This window comes from Ornithodoros turicata, chromosome 3, assembly GCF_037126465.1.
Source record: "Ornithodoros turicata isolate Travis chromosome 3, ASM3712646v1, whole genome shotgun sequence".
Classification (NCBI taxonomy): Eukaryota; Metazoa; Arthropoda; class Arachnida; order Ixodida; family Argasidae; genus Ornithodoros; species Ornithodoros turicata.
In genome coordinates this window covers 1,809,470-1,827,258 of record NC_088203.1, presented here as the reverse complement: position 1 = coordinate 1,827,258, position 17,789 = coordinate 1,809,470, and the positions used below count along the sequence as shown (strand labels likewise).

The following is a 17,789-nucleotide window of genomic DNA, read 5'->3' as shown; positions in this document are numbered from 1 at the left end:
CGGCGCTTGACACACCGTGTTGACTATAGTCTTGCTCCTCTTCTAATGTTTGGCATTTCGCCCAAAACTTGTCTATAAGTTGAAACAGACGTTTGAAATTCTTGGTGAGTGCGCTGGACGGTATGCCGTCGTCAGTTACGCCTACGGTCGAAACTTACGCCTGCATGCGCCACGCGCTAGTGACTTGGAATGCGCCTGACGTCTGTGATTTCTTCTTTGGCTGCTTGACTAAGAAGTGGCGGACGTAAGTGGAAACAGAATTTCACAATTTGAAGGTCGTAGAAACTCAAAAAAAAAAAAAAAGAGAGAGACATAGTTTTATTAACACTTATCATGCATCTGTATTTGCCTCAAACAGAAAGCAGCGAAATGGTACATATTCCCTACAACTTGGTCAGCATTCACCCAGAAAAACCATTCATATCCCTGGGACGTCCCTGCATGGTCGCGAACGTCCTGAATATCCGGCCATCCATATGATATGCATAGGATATATCCCAGAACGACGTTTGCGATGAGATTTTACCCACTAAACGACAGATGTCCCACGTACGTCCACAGAATATCGCGATCTGGATATTTGGATTCCCATGCAGTATAAAGCGGCTTGCAGATCCCGGGGGCGCTTGTGGCACATCCAGGAGACTAGGAGGTGAGCAATCATTGAACGTCTGAGAGACGTCATCAGGATGTAGTCTAGAGATATACTGATAGGATAGTTAGGAAGCAAGCGAGCTGGTGATATAGATCCATGCTGAAGAAACTCCGAGACGAGGGACACAGAAAAGAAGGGGGACAGACACAGCGAAGAGGAGACTTTGTTGTGTTTGTCTCCTTTTTTCTATGTCCCTCGTCTCGGGGTTTCTTCAGTATGGATAGAGATATACTGATGTGTGGGACGTTTATGAAATCTTGTTCTCTCAATTAGTATAGTAATTTTTCGATAGTGCTGGAAGCAAGCAAAGACATTTTGTGTGAGCGTGAGATATAGAGTGAACAAAGTATGCGTTCTTCAAGCAGCAGAGGAAATTGGTTTTACAGGTCTAATGAGTATATAATCACATACGAGACGATAACCTGAATTTTATTTCAAACATACAGTTGTAGCTGGTGTTATGCTGGTTACACAGTGTTCCTGTACTTGTGGTAGGTCTTGCAATGGATCTTGTACTGCCACAAATCTAGCAATAACATAGATTGATAAATAATGCGTCTTGATATATCTCGTATTGCCAACTATACGATGGGACACACGAAAGCTTGCCCACATCAAATCTTGATGTATCTCATCAGACTAAGTGAGTATACACTAACATGCTATACTAACATGTTCAGCACATATCCAGACATCCATCAAGTTCGTTAAATAGACCCACCAGGAGACCAAACATCAGGGTGTAAGTGCTACTCCTGTGGATATCCACAGGATGTAACTTGGATCCGCACGCAACTCCAGTGGATGTTCAAATACCCATGACGATATGTCTTATGGACATCTGTGGGACATTGCTGGTTTGCCGAGCAGCCTTCGGGAGAAGGTCTTGTGCTAGATGAGCTATGTAATGCATTCAATCAACAACTGGACAACACAACCGATGATACGCCTTCGATAGACCTCTACCCGAGCAACGTCATCATGACGTTGGTAGACAGATTAAAACCGAAGCAAATCGGAAAGGGGAGGGCTGGGTTCCACGAATGGGCGCTTGTTCGCTGCCTCCTATTGAAAGAAAAGTAGGACCGAAGGTCACGTCCCTTTCAGAGACCATCGTAATCCCCTCAAGACCGTGGCTTTCGGGCGCGACCTTGTTCGCCACTAGCTTTGAACGTAGTTCAATTCTACCAAATTGGTGGCGCTGTCGAACACTATGACGTCATTTGTTTACAAACACAGAGAGGTCTGTTAGTCCCGCGCTTCTCGGCTTTTATGATCCAGATATGTTTGAGCCCTACGAGGGCCCCTTTGCCAACCTGATGGCCTGCCAGGAAGCATTCCTCTGAACCGAACCGAATGGTCATCTGGATGCGTTAGAGGCGAATCTTACGGCGAGTTTCTCAACTTCTTCAGATAAAACCGAGACGGACAGCATCGATTATTCATTCATGACAACCCAGTTCATGCAGTTCTTGACATACTGTCTGAAATGAGGACGGTCCAGAACTTCTGGATTAGCTTCCACGACGACGAATACCCATCTCATCATACGTAAATATTTGCCTGGAGATAGCGATTGTACATAATATGTGGTGGGAAGTTTAACAATATTGTCATATAGTATAACATCATGGAAGCCCGCTCAGCGGAAGGAAGGAAATATGCGTGCGCTATATATACCCTTCGGATGTAGCTTAGAGCAGAACAGATCATTCAAATATGTGCTAGTAATGAAACGACGCGTAATTACTTCCAAGTTCTTCGTCGCACCAACAATAATATTCCACTGTAGTATTCCTTTGCAGTATTCCACTGGAGAGGCTTCGAAACCCGGTGCCTGCTGTGCTGTCTGGAGTTCTTTTTTTTTTTTTTTCGTAGTTTTCCTCAGACGTTTTCAGACATATGTCGGCACAGTTCCCTTAGAAGTCGGCCCAGGACGCGCATTCCCCGTCAGTCGTGACGTTGCCCCACCTTTGTAAGGCCGACAACTGCAAGCCCTCTCGCCATCACCACCACCACCGATTTTTTTCTTTTTTTTTCTTTTTCTTTTTTCGATAAAGCTCCTGGATTACTGCAACACACCAAACACCGAATGAAGAAAAAGATCCCGATATCTCGGGGGTTTCGGGATGTGAAAAACGGTCTGGATCCTAGCATTTTGGGGATTCGGGATATCCCGGATCCCGACACTCAACACTACTATACGATAAGACTCTATATAAGAGATAAGACTCCATTGACGAAGCAAATAACCCGTACGACACCGCAGGGAATGGAATACCGAATTGAGTTCGCCATAACGAACAAGGTCGGCCATTCTGTTGGTTGTCTGGCCATCTCGTCTGTAGCGTCCACCTTGTTCTGCTCTCGTCGGGCGCATGTGGCTGGCGGCTCCCTCATTTCTGCGCTTGGGTAACTTTGGATAGAGTTCTGTGTGTGCACTTATGGCTCTAAAGAGAGAAGAAATAATGGCATTACATGCAGTGCCGGATTTAGGGGAGGGCAGACGGGGCAGTTGCCCCGGGGTCCCCACCAGTAAAGGTCTTGTCCAAGGGAAATGTGTTTTGCATGCCTGAAACGCATCCCTGAAACGGAAACCTGGTAAAAATCTGTCCTCCGTCCACGCATATCGACCCCGAATAACACATTGGATAGACACGAATAGAATATTTATTTCACTCGTCTACGAAATGTTCAAAATATGACGAAACCTGACTGCTGAAAAATCTCGGACTAGTGTGCCACACGGCCGCCGTCCTTTAGATACAAAACGATGTCATTTATAGACATATAATACACGAATACATAGAATGCATATAATAATACATAGAATACACGAGGGAGCCCCCACCACTGTAAATCCGGCACTGATTACATGAAATACATCATGCTTGAAAGAAGAACAAATTAGCGAACGACTGACACCAATATGAACGAGGAATGGGAAATGAACCGTATGTTTTCAACTGTAACACCGGAACCCGTATCATAGCTCACGTGGCATAGTGGTTAGGATGCTCACTTTCCACGCCGAGACTGCGGGAGGTGACGCGGGTTCGAATTCCGGTACTGGCTGTGTTATGCGAGGTTTTTCCTGGGTTTTCCGGCAGACTTTCCGCACCAGTGTCGGCACAGTTCCCCCTGAAGTCGGCCCAACACGCGTACTAACCCCCATGTCATACCCATCAGTCCACTTCTGTTCATTGCCACAGTTGGTCCGCGGTGCTATCACAATATAAAAGAAAAAAATGTCCGCCGTATTTGCAAAGGCGGCACCAGTAAAAGCCCAGCGTTGTCTTTCTATCCCATACAGCATGGAGGAGTGATGTGGAGTTGACACGTAGATTCGGTGAGTGGTTTTTTTGGCAAAAGAAGTCGTTCCACGCATTGATTCAGGTTTGGGACGGTGTCAGTACCTTATAAAAGAGGTCAGTGAACCTGTTTTGCATACAGCGGAGGAAGTCTCTTTAATGTGGGACACAGCCAGAAGGGGTTGTCATAATATCATTTCAGCGGTAGCCACTCCCTTTGAAGAAGAGGCCTATCTTTACCGACCGATTAAATAAGTTTCACTTTATTAGCTAGCCGTGGACGTGGAAAGCAAAATTTTGAATTCTGGCGCAATTATCGCTGTATATACGGCGTTGTTTCAGGTAGCTCTGGTGCTAATCGTCCGTTTCCAACGTGAACGCGTGCAATTAATATTTCGTGAGAAAGGCCCATAGAAACCCGTATCACTCCCATATCAACGCTGCTCAAGCTGCAGGAAAACACTCGAAAATCGGCAGCAACACGCGAATTTGTTCTCGATAAGGTTCCACTATCGACAACAACACTCGCCCAGGGATTAAAGGGACTATTGGTTGATCGCGTATCTCGTTTCGAAACTGTTTGTCACTTTCATCGAGAGCTTTTTCACTGTAAAGTTAAAAACTTCAATTCAATTAAACGAAAGCAAAAATTATATAGTATCGCATATTACTTCGAGTCGATCTCGATGAAGGGAATTTCTCCCGTGCCCCGAACTTGGGTGATACACGGAAAGTGTATAGGCCGGGACACGAGGACAGCCTAACGAGCTAACGCGTTAACGAGCTAACGAGTTGCGGGAAATTCAAAAGGACGGGCACGTGACACATTGCGCGTGACGTATGCTGTGCCCTTCACCTATCGCGCGAAGAGCCCGTGCACGTGCAGATATTCAGATTTCTACGTGCACAGACAATTAGGTGAGACTCGTCCAAATAAAATTGCGTCGAAAGACGTTCCTGAATTTGGAATTTGGGGAACCCCGCGTCACTATACCAGCAGTCCCCTTGATTCCACGTCAAGAGATGACTGCTTATCCCGAGGATTGTCAATACAAATGTCATTTTCGACCTTCGTTCTACGCAGCCAGTTAAGAAGTAGAACTGCAGGTAGTTGCGAAAAGTGTCGGAGTTCATATACAGCATCCGTTCATTGGTAGCGATCTTCGAGGTGCAGGTATCGACTCCCACCACTGGCAGTGCTCTCTTTCTTTGTTTTTGTCTTTTCTAAATTTATTTCCGAACCAGATGGAGGCATAATTCTCCCCGAAGAAGCATACCCTGACAAAACTCACTCATGCTCATTGGAGCAAATTAGCGCGAGTCTCAAGTGCAGACGTCTGCCCTGAAGTCGGCCCCGGACGCCTTGAACCCCCCCCCCCCCCCCATCCTTCTCCGGCTGTCGAAGCCACCAGTTGTGTCTTAGTTGTGCTAACGCGGGAAACAAAAAAAAAAAAAAAAAAGAAGCAGCGAATTTTTTTTTTCTTTTTTTTTTGTCGCGGTGCGGTCCGAAATCAATAAAGTCAGTCGCTGTGTCAATAATAATACGTAATAATAATAATAACTTACAAGAAATACGTGCAGAGAGGTCTCTCGTGTCATTCGTATTGAACGGGCTCGGAGTCACTCTCGATGCTAAAATAATCCTTGTTGACGTACGTTCCCTCCGTATATTGATCGGGGAATATTCCACTTTTACCCCCTTTGTCTGCTGTAACCAACTCGGGAGGATGATTTATTTATAATGGAGTTTCCGCTTTTTGTTCTTCTGCCGAGAAGAAATCCAATACTCATTATCTTGGAAAACGCCAACAGCAAAGGGGAACGGCATGCACAGACAGAAAGAGGCCAGCATTTTGGAGGCGTGTTCGAGTGACACCAAGACCAAAACACAGAGAGACTATCTGACGATCGCGAATTAACGTGAAACAAAAGAACCGGATGGTTGCCCTTTATTGCTACGAAACGTGCGGCACGTAGCGACGGATAGAACACGAATACTTCTGGACGTACCGTGTAGCGACATTCCCCCAGAAGCGGAAGATGCGAAAAGCGTCATAGCTATCTACTGTCATGTGAGCAAAGTCGTGTTTTCACGTACACCGCTAACCGTGGGGAATATCCCGCTACACAGCCACAAGATATTCCGTAGCAGACGACAGGAAAACACGCTGACGGTGTCGTCTGCTAAGTGTCGTCTGCTAAATGCGCACTTCGCCACTCCCGATATTCGGCACCGTGTGAATGCTCAACATAACAAGGGTCGGAACTTCGGCTCTGTGAGCAGTGTTTTCGCTTTTTCTTCTACTAGAATATTCCGTGAGGATGTCGCTCGTGTGAATACACGGTAATTCTCTGAGCTCATATATGCTGACTGCGCTGCGCATTCCTCCGCTCATATACTGTAAAAGGGGTTTGTTTCGCGCGGAACGACCTTTCGCGTTTTTCGCGAGCGCCGAAAATTCGCGAGTTAAGTATACCCGCGAAGTAGATACACTGACGTCACCGAGAAACGCGAGCTTACGTTTTTCTCGAATTGGAGTTTCCCGCGTCAACAATGGCCTCCACCAAAACGCGAAATCAATGACTTTTACGGTATACAGCCACTGTTGCTTCGTGGCGCTAACGCGGAGTCAGAAAATCGTCCCGCTGTCGCACGATGCCGACAAAGATATCCCTCGCATTTTCCTCTTTCTAATCCAATTAGCTTGTCTTCCTCCAGCGTTTGTCTTTTCTATGCTAATAAATAGAGGAGCTGTATATATAAAAATAAAAAAAAAGTATCGGCGGAAACCGGGTCAATCGCCGTCTTCGACCAGCGCGACCTTTCCCGTGCGACCGGGACAGTGTCTGTAACGAGGCATCTTTATTTTATTTGTATTTTTATTTTTATTTTCTTTCAATCCCAATATTGGAATGGCTGAATTGAAAGCTGACTTCCTGTCTTTTGTTCGAAGAAGTTATACATTTATGCGAGGTGTACGGTACGTTTTTATTCCATGCGGGCGTTTATGAAAATCTCATGAGGAGGATAGAGAACCGTGTTTTCCACGTTTCCACGGCGATATATTCTCCGCGAAAGATGACTATAATTGCCCGAAAGAAAAGTAATCGACGTCTTAATCGCACGCTTTGTGACAGAGGGTATATTTAGAGATGAGCGCGGGTAAGTAAATCCCTATCCGCAATCGCACCCGCGACGTGTGATGCGGGTGTACCCGCATGTTACCCGCAACCTGGAGCGTCAGCTAATTTCTATCTCGCGAAGAGCAAAATTTAAGGGTGCCCATAGATTGACAGCTAAGAACGCGGCGTTTCCGAGAGCAGAACTTCGTAAAATATTCTTATTACATTTAACGAGGAAAATAACTTTTGCCGACCGTATAAGTATGACCCGAACATTGTCTTCTGGTGGGTTAATATGGAGAGAAAAAAAAAAGCACTTTCGCAATGGCAGGACTATAGTGGCAAATCTGATAGCGATATTACGATATGAAAGAGAGAGGAATGTCTGTTTATTTACAAACGTTGGAGCTGGGTGACACCCATCAGGGGTCCATTTCTTGAAAGCGTTTCAATTACGCACGAATAAAATAATAGACATACAGAACGGACACAGACACATGCGACAACAAACACACACACACATGACTTGGGATGTGAGGTAAATCCCGGTGCAGATGCGATTTAATTTACGAGGTGATGAGTTCCTGTGTTGCCGGACAGAGTTGAGTCGAAATTTCTGCAGGTCCTCCTGTGAAAGTTTACCCGCAGCGACAGGAAATTTCTACTCGCAGATCGCATCTGCAGGTAACTGCGTTCATGACGAGGGATTCCTCGTTTAAAAGCGACCAATTTTTCGAAATAAATCCGCATTATACAAGCATGTACTTGGAGATACATCTTATGGGTAGGGTTCCGCGTTTTCGGTTTCAATCGAAAAACACCGAAAAACATAGGCCCGGTAAATTCTGCCTCATTCGGTTTTAATCGAAAAACACCGAATACAGAGGGACATTCTAGCACATGACAGAGCACGTGCTCAGCCAGTTCTTGATGCAGATCAGAAAACTATACAGAAATACGATGGTTGCGAAAAATGTCCGTTTACTTTTTCGTCAGCCGTGAAGGGCCACCGTAGCGAACACCGCCACGTTGATTGACCGTTGTGCGGCCGTCTATTCGCCGATAACTGCCGGGTAAACCGTGTACACCCCGGAAAAAACATCGAAAAACGCCGATTTCGTGAAACTCAATAAACACCGAAAAACGTACGCCGAATCCGCCCAAAAATAAAAACCGAAAACGCGGAACCCTATACTTATGGGTCAGATTCTTCGAAACGCGAAGCTGGGCCGCGCTAACTGCATAGAAAACACCCGGGACCTCGAAGGGGAGTATGGGAAGTGATGTCAGAGCAGTGGAACGCAGTGACTCAGGTGAAGATAGTGCGGTGCCCTTTACCCATCGCAATCTTGAGTGATAGCTATCAACAAAGAGAAACGTCATCTGGCTACTGAGTTCCCCTCTAATCTGTAAGATATATCACCACGGCTTCCCTTTTCGGGCTAATGGTATATTGGCGACATCGTGCTTTGGCTTTCCTCGGACAATTCATGCAATCTTGCATTTCAAAGAGTGGGCTTTTTATCGCATTATTCCGCGTCATGTAACGCCGCGAAGCAACAGTCCGGCAACCCAGGGAAACCCTGAGGTGGTGGGTTCGAACCCACCGTACCACCCAGTCTTCAGCACGCCCTGGAGCTATACCACCGACGAGCGTATACCTTTATCCACTCCAGCGGCATGGCCGAGTGGGCTAAGGCGTCCGCTTGTTGGTGGTAACCAAGGTCGTGCTGAAGACTGGGAGGTAGTGGGTTCGAATCCTACCGCCGGCTGTGCTGTCTGAGGTTTTCCCTGGGTTTTCCGAAGACTTTCCAGACGAATGTCGGCACAGTTCCCCCTGAAGTCGGCCCAGGACGCATACTAACCCCACTGTCCCCCACTCCTTCCTGCTATCCTCTCTCCATCTGTCCACATCTGTACGTTGCTCATAGCCACAGTTGCTTCGCGGCGCTAACACCCAATCAAAAAAAAAACCTTTATCCACTCGATCCCTGGTACTGTTGTTGGCGCTTGTGGAAGAAAGAGCCACCTGCGTCACGTGATCGCGGGAGAAAGTAGATCCAACGAGAAAGAAGATCCACGGGGCGGAAACATCCACAGGGACAGAAGATCCACTCGTTGATGTTCTTTCTCTTCGGGTCTTTTTTCCTGACATCGTTTATTGATTATTGGTGGTACACCATAGCTAAGGCCATCCTAAAAGCCAGGGGCGTAGTAATAAATTTTTCTCGGGAGAGGGAACTGGAACCTCTGTGGCGGGCACAACAAAAATCTATCTATCTGTACTCCCACATTTGCGAGGCAAAATGACGATCACCAGCCAGCGGTGAACACATTTCTTGAGCACTTCAGCGAGTCAAACTTGAGCCACCGTGAAGAAATGGCGTCATACATACAAGGTGGCCTACATTTCGGGGGCGCTCTAACCTTCTAAGCCCCTGCCCAAAACAACAACAACAACAACTTTATTTTTGGCTTCGGAGAGTGGAGAAGATGCCCAAAACACGTGGATGTGCTATCTCACGTTTTCCCTCTTTGCGGTACAGTTTCCCCTGACCAATTATGTCCCACCATTTGTCCGCACATCGCTCATATAGGCACTGTTGCCAGCATCAGAAAAAGACCGCCAGAAAAGATCAGTACCCAGAGGGACCAACAAAAGCATAAGAGAAGGCAAGAGAACCGTGGGACGAACGTTTGTAATGCCACGTAACCTATGGGCTTCGCCACGGAGACTCACGCATTCCAATCCCCGTTTATGGTCTTCCTCCGAATAGATACGTATAACCAACAACCTGATGGAAAGTAACGGTTCTGAGGCTGAAACAGTGATGATGACATGGGATGCTTCCCCGTGGTAGCCCCAGGACCATCCATATATGCCCCACTTCAAAGAGGTTAATATGAGTTAATGATGAGCGCGAGGCGAAGACAGAGTGACAGACACACAACACATCCCTTCCCCATTTTCTTTCTCTTTCTCCGCGGTGGCTATCCACAAGAGATAAACTGATGTTCTGAGGCTGGAACAACATAGAGGGGACAGATCCACGTTAGAGGAGAAGAGCTAGCGACTGGGGGTCTCTGCAGCTTGTCGCGCATATTTGACCCCCCCCCCCCTATATATTTTCTTGCGAATGTGATGCAACAAATAAAATGGGCTCTAGCGAACCAACGACTAGGCAATCGGGAGAGATATATGTAAGAACGCGACCAGGTGACCTGCAGCGCTGCCTCTGATCCTCGCCTCTCTTGGAAAGCTGCAAGTCAGAGCCCATCACGTGACTCGCATATCATAAACACGGCATATCATCTTATACGAAGAGATGGGGCATTCTGCATGATCTTCCTTGTTTCGAGAACGTTAATTTCAAGATCGGGGATTTTGCAACCGGGAGTATCGAGGTCCACACCTATACACATACCTATATAGGCAAGGAAGTTCACCCTCCCTTACTGCGAGGGTTGCTGTTTTTCTTGCTGGGCTCTCGGTTGCTGGAAGCGGCGTTATACCTGCGTATGCTTTTGCGGATAAATCCGAGAACCCCGAAGAAAAAGGAACTCGAAATGTGGCTACTTTAAGGTGCATTCCAAGTTTTCCAATTCGTGGAAAACAGTTTGCGCAAGAGTGTGGAGTTGAGCTTATAAAAGAACATATAATTCGTCCTCAAAATGAGATTGCGCCATGGAGGAAAAAAGAAATTCTATGCAATTTCAAGTTAGAAAAGTACAATAAGAAATCTACCCCTTCCATTGTTATAAAACAGGAGTTCTTTAGCTATAGGGACTTCGCTTTAGCTATAGGGACAGCCATAGGGACGTCGCTGCATTTTACACGGATGGCTCTAAATCATCAAACGCGGTAGCAGCTGCAGCCGTCAATGAAGTGGGTGATGTGAGAACAATTACGTATCTGAAGCGTCCAAGCTACAAGCGTTGAGAAAAACCAAACAATTTCTGCAGGTTTGCCATTCACTTTACAGTTCATCGCCTTACAAACCACAATATTTCCAATCAGTAGTTTCAATAGCCAGTGTATTTCCTTTAAGAACTTCGATATCGTAGTGACAATACACGTGCCGCAGATCGAAAATATTTTGCGTGTTGGTTCCTGATGGACATCTTGACGGATGGGTTTGGAGCCACGATTTTCGGCGAATACAAGAATGTCCCGTCCTTCGTGTTAGTGATGTTTACGCACTGCGACCTGATCCTAGCATGGAATGAACCGGCTGGAACAACCGGATGAACGAGACAATAATAGCGACACTTCTTTCTTTCAAAGTGTACACGCGACCGATGTTTTTCCTTCGCATCACCGCGTAAAGCATCGCTAAGTTAAGCTGCTCAACGCAAAAACGTCTGACAATTTCTAAAACGAAGCGATTATACGTGCAGAAAACGAATTGTATATTTATTATACGCGGGAATTAATTATCATTAATGGGCGCCAGATAAGAGGCTCACGCTGAACGTAACCCGTGGAGGCCATTTCTGTTATCCATATACAGAGCAGCTGCACTTGTTTACGAGATAGACTCCGTTGTGCGGGCGAAGACCTTGAGTCTGACTGAGTCACCGCTGTTCTCTCTCCCATGCATCACACTTACTTTACTTTGAAGGAATTTTCTCCGCTATGAAATTCGCTTCCATAGATTTTGCTATACAAGCACGCGCGCGTGATATCATAGGTCAAGTTTTTGTTTTTTGTTGGTTTTTCCTCCGAACAGTTTTATTACGCGATTTACGCTTAAAATCTTGTTTACGCGATTTATGGGGGGGAATTCGCGCAACGAAATTGATTCTGGCCGTGATGCCCTTGTTCTTTCCTTTTCTAAAGGCCTTCACCTTTACCTTCATTCTTTCACCGTTTGTTAGTCATCTTTTCTTTTTTGTTGTTGTCATCTTCGTCTTTAATCTACCTCATCCTTCTTTCATCCTTTGTTAGTTTACCCTTTATTTCCTAATTCATTTTCTTTTCCTTTTATTTATTTCTTATTTCTCAATTTTCTTTATTTATTTCTCATGTCTTAATTCCTTTCCGGAATAGCAAGCCGACGTCCCGTTTGGCTGACTTTTCCCCCGTTTTTTTTTTCCTTTTCGTCTAATAAATATATCCCCCCCCCTTCATCTTTGCACGTGTATATTTACCCTCGAACTACGCCTATTGCAGTAGTCAGTCCTCACTGGCATCTCCATCCATGTTCATGTACTGCGCACTCGCATCCACCGAGGGATTGCATCATCCAGCATTCCACTCGTCAATGGTCCGAGCTCGGAGTGCCTTCAAAAATAGCGGAGTCCCTCTAAATTTACCTCGACACCTCGCGCTAGAGTACACTTGTGACGTCACTTCCGCGTTGTTGTAGCGCTTCATGCGATCTCACGGGTTACGAGGAGGGCGGGGCTCTTTAAAAAAAAATCTCGTTGTTAGCACCGCGATGCAACTGCGATTATAAGCGCTGTACAGACGCGAATACGAGGACAGCAGGGAGGAGACAGAAGGACTTTTCGTTTGTCCTGGGCCGACTTGAAGCGGAAGCGTCTAAACACCCGTCCGCAAAGGGAACCGGAAAAAATGTCCCCTGAGAAACATTGTTGCGAAATCCTCGGTTGCGATATTGCCGGTCTTGAAGTCCACGGACTCAAAATAAATACTAAAATACCTAACCACTTATTAAGTGTTGTCACTTGGAAAGCTTGGGCCACTTTCGCTTATGATCAATTGTCACGTTTGTTGATACAACGTGCGCACTTGACTGGGATATCCTTATTTTGTTTCTTTCTTCTTATACTAAGAAGTATATATCCTGCGTAACGTCACACTGACTGGTGTGCAATCAGAACGCGACTGTAGATTTTAGGCCTGATGACACAGCTGGACGTACACAGAGGACGTACGCGTGGAATAGCGGTTAGGATGATCGCCTTTCACGCCGAGGCTGGGAGGTGGCGCGGGTTCGAATCCCACCACTCCAGCTGTGCTGTCTCGCGTTTTCACTCGGTTTTCCCCGCAGACTTTTCAGACGAATGTCGGCACACAACGCCCTGAAGTCGGCCGTGGACGCATACTAACCCACCCTCCTTCCCACTGTCCACGCCTGTACACCGCGTACAGCAACAGTTGCTTCGCGGCGCTAACACGGAAAAGCATTTTCTCCGCTAGTTAACACAAATGTAAAGTGTCACAGAAAGGCATATACGCCGCCCAGTTTCAACAAATCGGGATAGATGATGTCATTCGGAATGACTAGGAGCATGTCAAGTACTTTTTAAAAAGTGCGCGGATCGACGTGCAAAGGAAAATAAAATGCGGGGGAAAAGCAACAAAATTGACGGGCAAAAATGTATTTCAATATGTCTAGCGGTGTCACGCGTTGCGTCTAGGGAGCCCCATGACTGTATACAGGCCGCTTTAGTGCAAGAAACCACGAAATAAATGCACCAAAACTGACCCTGGTGACCAACAGCGACGGCAAAGAAATGATATGTGTGACTAGTCATTTTAAAACGGAATTGAATACGAATAAATTAAGGGACTCGTTGAATAACCGTATCGGGTACATATACAGCATATGTTGACGATATGTATAGCGCTCACTCTGTTTAATGCCCTCCATGTGCCGGCCTTAAGTGTGCAGCTTCGGGACAATTCAAATATATTCGGTTTAGAAGAAGCATGAATTCGATTCGGAATTCGAACATTAAATTCTATAATTGATTCGGGAATGGAATAGGATATACGATTACTCGCTTCGGTGTTCCAAAAATCCAAATATTCACACCGTCCTAGTAAAAAGTCAACGTCCGAAGTCAACCAGTCCACGCGTACCAAAAGTGAATGTTCCTTAGGGGACATTTTTTCCGGGGACATTTCTTCCGGGGGACATTTTTTTCCGGGAACATTTTTTCCGGGACCATTTCTTCTCACATATTCGGAAAGGAAGAATTAGCTTTCTTCTTATTTTACTTTGCATGCATGTAGTTTCAAATGAATCGCTGCTTTCGAATGGCAAATCCGGCACAACGCTGCTTCACGCTGCTGGCTGGTACCAAGCGTTTACGCCGCGATTGCCCTCGAGGGGGCGCTGGCAAAGAACGGTTTGTTGCACGGTCAGCGATCTTAATTGTTGCTTGAGTTGCCAAGATACATGAGCCCATGTACGTTATGTAATTGACAATCACTTAGAAGGGGTGTGTCAGGCAATTGAAGTATGTCAGTCATCAAAAAAGCGCAGGCAGCTTGAAGCTTGTGTATGTTTGTATGTTCAAGCTTCGGAACAATTACTTTCCATCGTGTCTGGCGAGTTTTTTTTTTTTTTTTTCCTGGGTGAACCAAGGGTGCCAGCAACTTGGTGGCGGACGTCTGAGAAAGATATTGCCTGCCAGCCAGTGTGACTTATACCCCTGTCACACGGGCATTTTCGATCCTGCTCGACCGAACCTGCTTGAACCCAATGCAGATCGGATGGTGCTACACGGCCGCTTCCAAGCAGGATCGAACTTTGATCCTGCTTGACTCAAGACAGTTCCCATAACAGGATTGAGAATTTCATGACGGCTCGACAGCCGCCATTTGCATCCTCGACCCCGGTGAACTGTCATAACTTAAGACGGCCGTGTAGCAGCGTCAAAACTCGAGCGTGCTCGGGAAGTTCGATGCAGATCGGATTCGAGAAGGATCGAAATGCCCGTGTGACAGGGGTATTATTCGCAGGGGCCGAGAAAATATAGGATTCGAACCTCCCAGTCTCGTGATCAGATGAGATGTGTCGCCCCCACGCAACCGCCACATTTGAAGGTCAATCAATGGGGCAATTCGTCCAACGTGTTTTTAGTGCATGCATCGTCAATCGCAATGTTTCGTTTTCCGACTGTTGTGGAGCCTATTATTTATCTCCACCTTCCGGCTTCCTCCAGCGAGTATTATTTCTCGGAACGCCTACTGCTGCTACGAGAGCGAGAAACGTGACAGCCCCGGCGTGCAACCCTTTCTTCTCGCTCCCGGGAGACCTTGGACGAAAAGGCTTCTCTCTTTCACCGAGTGACTCATACCACTCTATAGGTGAAAACAGCTGTGGCGGCCGACAGAGGCTTCCGAGCAACAATTAAGAAAAAAAAAAAGGACTCTCTTCGATGGCCATGTAAAAGAGGCATTCTTTTGAAAAGTATCACTCGCGAAGTTTCTTATTTCTCTATCCAGTGCAATCGAGAGTAACGGCTTGCCTTCCAACTTGTTGATAAAAAAAGAAAGAAGCGAAGTGGTAGTATGATCAGCCTCAGGTTTTTCAAGGAGCACCCGAGTGAAACTTTTTTTTTTCCGCAACCAATCAAATGAGCTCCTGCGAAAGAACGAACCCTCTCTCTCTCTTCCTCCTCTCTTCCTCTCTCCACGTCTGTACGCCGCTCACAGCCACAGTTGCTTTGCGGCGCTGACGCGGAGTTAAAAGACAAAAGAAGAACGACGACTGCGAGTGACCTACAGAGCGCGCGCGAGGCCTTCCGTTACGTATCGGAAAACGACGGAACGTCGTGACGTAACGTGGTCATCGGGCACGTGACCCGCGTGACGTAGAGCGGCACAGGCGCGGAGGACATGTGGTGGCGGCCCCTCCTCCCTGACGCGGAAAGTAGGATCACGTGCTCGATCGCCTCTGGCGGCGTATCCCTCGCGTCATTATTGATTGATTTCTCGTGCGGTACATCAGTTTGTTCGATATCGAATTAAGTTTTCTGAGAATACACACGAGCTCCGGATTTTTTTTTTCTTTTTTTTCTTCGCTTATCACATCACATCACATCCGGATTTTGAGAGACCGCGGAGTCCAACGCCGTCATTCGCAGCAAAATGTCGCCATGGAGATCGCGGGATTCTGTATCTTCCACGAATGCAAACGGTAATTCCTGGTGAAATCCTCGTCAACAACGTATGTCTCGAATTCATAGTGACGTGACCACGATTTAATTTCCGCTTTGTGGTTGTCGCCTTCTAAAAAGCACGGTGCATTTTGAGAATCTCTCCGCACATCAGAAAATAAAAGTAGTCAGTTTAAAAAGTGATTGCGCTGTTGAGATTTAATACGTGTCAGTTGATTGTAAATTTTGTCTGCATTGTCACAAAACCATAGCGCTTGCTTTTTATAGTTAATTACCGGTCTATCAACTCCTGTATACACGTTCTATTTTGCATATACAGTCATGTCTCGCTTATCCGGAGTTGAGATATCCGGAAAACTCGTTATCCATCTTTTCCTTGTTCCCTTTTCTGGACTTATAAAGATGTCTCCCAAATTTTTCAGTTTTTTCTGGAATTTTGCTTGGTTCGGTTATCCAGAAATTCGTTATCCGGACGAAAAGGGACGACTCCCGAGGTGTCCGGATAAACGAGACATGACTATATAGGTATAGGTATAGGAATATATAGGTATAGGTATAGGAATATATAGGTATAGGTATAGGAATATATAGGTATAGGTATAGGTTTTTGAAATTTTTAAACGCCTGCACAGTATTAAATTTCGGGGCCGATGGTTGGAGACGCGGTTTTCTCTCCTGCATTTATGCCAATGTCACAGGGGCAGTCTTCAATGACCATTGAGCTCGATGACCATTCAAAATGCAGGTAGCGCTCCCTGGCGCGCAATATGTCAACTTATCAGGAAACATTGGATCCAGTGCTCGTTGAGACGTTGACGCGTTACCCGCTTGATGGCGCTACGCCCATTTTCAACGGTCGTTGGTTTCAATGGTCATTGGAGACTGCCTGTGTGTGACAGGGTTATTAGACACACACTAATAAGAAATACGTGTTTTATAATTCACTCCTTTCACCATTCAGTGTCTTTGCCATCTCGCGAACCTATATTCGCAGCTCAAGCTGCATGGATGGACCAGTCCACCAGCAGGCTAATTGAGTGGCAAGTGACGTAGCCAGAGGTGGTGGTGGGGTTAAACCCCTCCCCCAAAATTGGGAGAGCGAAACGACGGTGAAATCCTTCTCCCCCGTGGGTGGAGCTTGCTCGCGCAAGAAGCATTTCCTTCGTCACGGGAAGGATCGTGTCGGACGTCCGTGGCTGCTTTCTCTAACTGTTTTCTATAAATTTGATTGCACAGTGAGAATACATCGCAGAGCGAAAACCTTTTGCATCGTGGTCCCGTGACATTTCATCGAACGCCATTTAGTCGAAAATGGACGTTTCATCGAGCGCCGTTTCATCGAATCGGTGGCCGCCGCTTTTTATTGCGGCATAATGTGAAATACGTAAAAGGCTCTCCTGACCTAACATTGGTCAGGCGTCGGTGATACGGCGTTCGACGAAAAGGCGTTCGATGAAACGGCGTTCAATGAAAAGGCGTTCGATGAAATGAGCGGATACCTTTCATGATCGAGGGCAAATCAATCTATCGATTACATTTGGTGCGTGTTATTGATTTACTGAATAAAATATTTTCTTCCAAACTACCCAGCACTAGCTGACAAAGATACACAGCTGCAATTCTTATGATCAAACGTTGTACCCATTGAAAACTGGAAGAGGAACTTGCACGAGATGCAACATGAGCCTGTCTTATTGATGAAAGGTCGCGCAATCCTTCTTCTCCAAGGCGCTATCGACGCCTGACGCAATTGGCGCTGACGGTTGCGACGTCTGCTTGCTGACATCGATGGGGGAAAAATAATGTCACAAGTACACAGGATA

General features: G+C 46.3%; 1 protein-coding gene across 1 annotated transcript in view; it reads left to right on the top strand.

Moving 5' to 3' along the window:
- Positions 1-17,789, top strand: part of LOC135387810 (sestrin-1-like) — a 52,745-nt gene that overhangs the window by 219 nt on the left and 34,737 nt on the right. Inside the window, exon 3 of the mRNA XM_064616953.1 lies at positions 562-652. Within this exon, the coding sequence (XP_064473023.1) occupies positions 562-652 (91 nt within the window). The remainder of the gene's footprint in view (positions 1-561; positions 653-17,789) is intronic.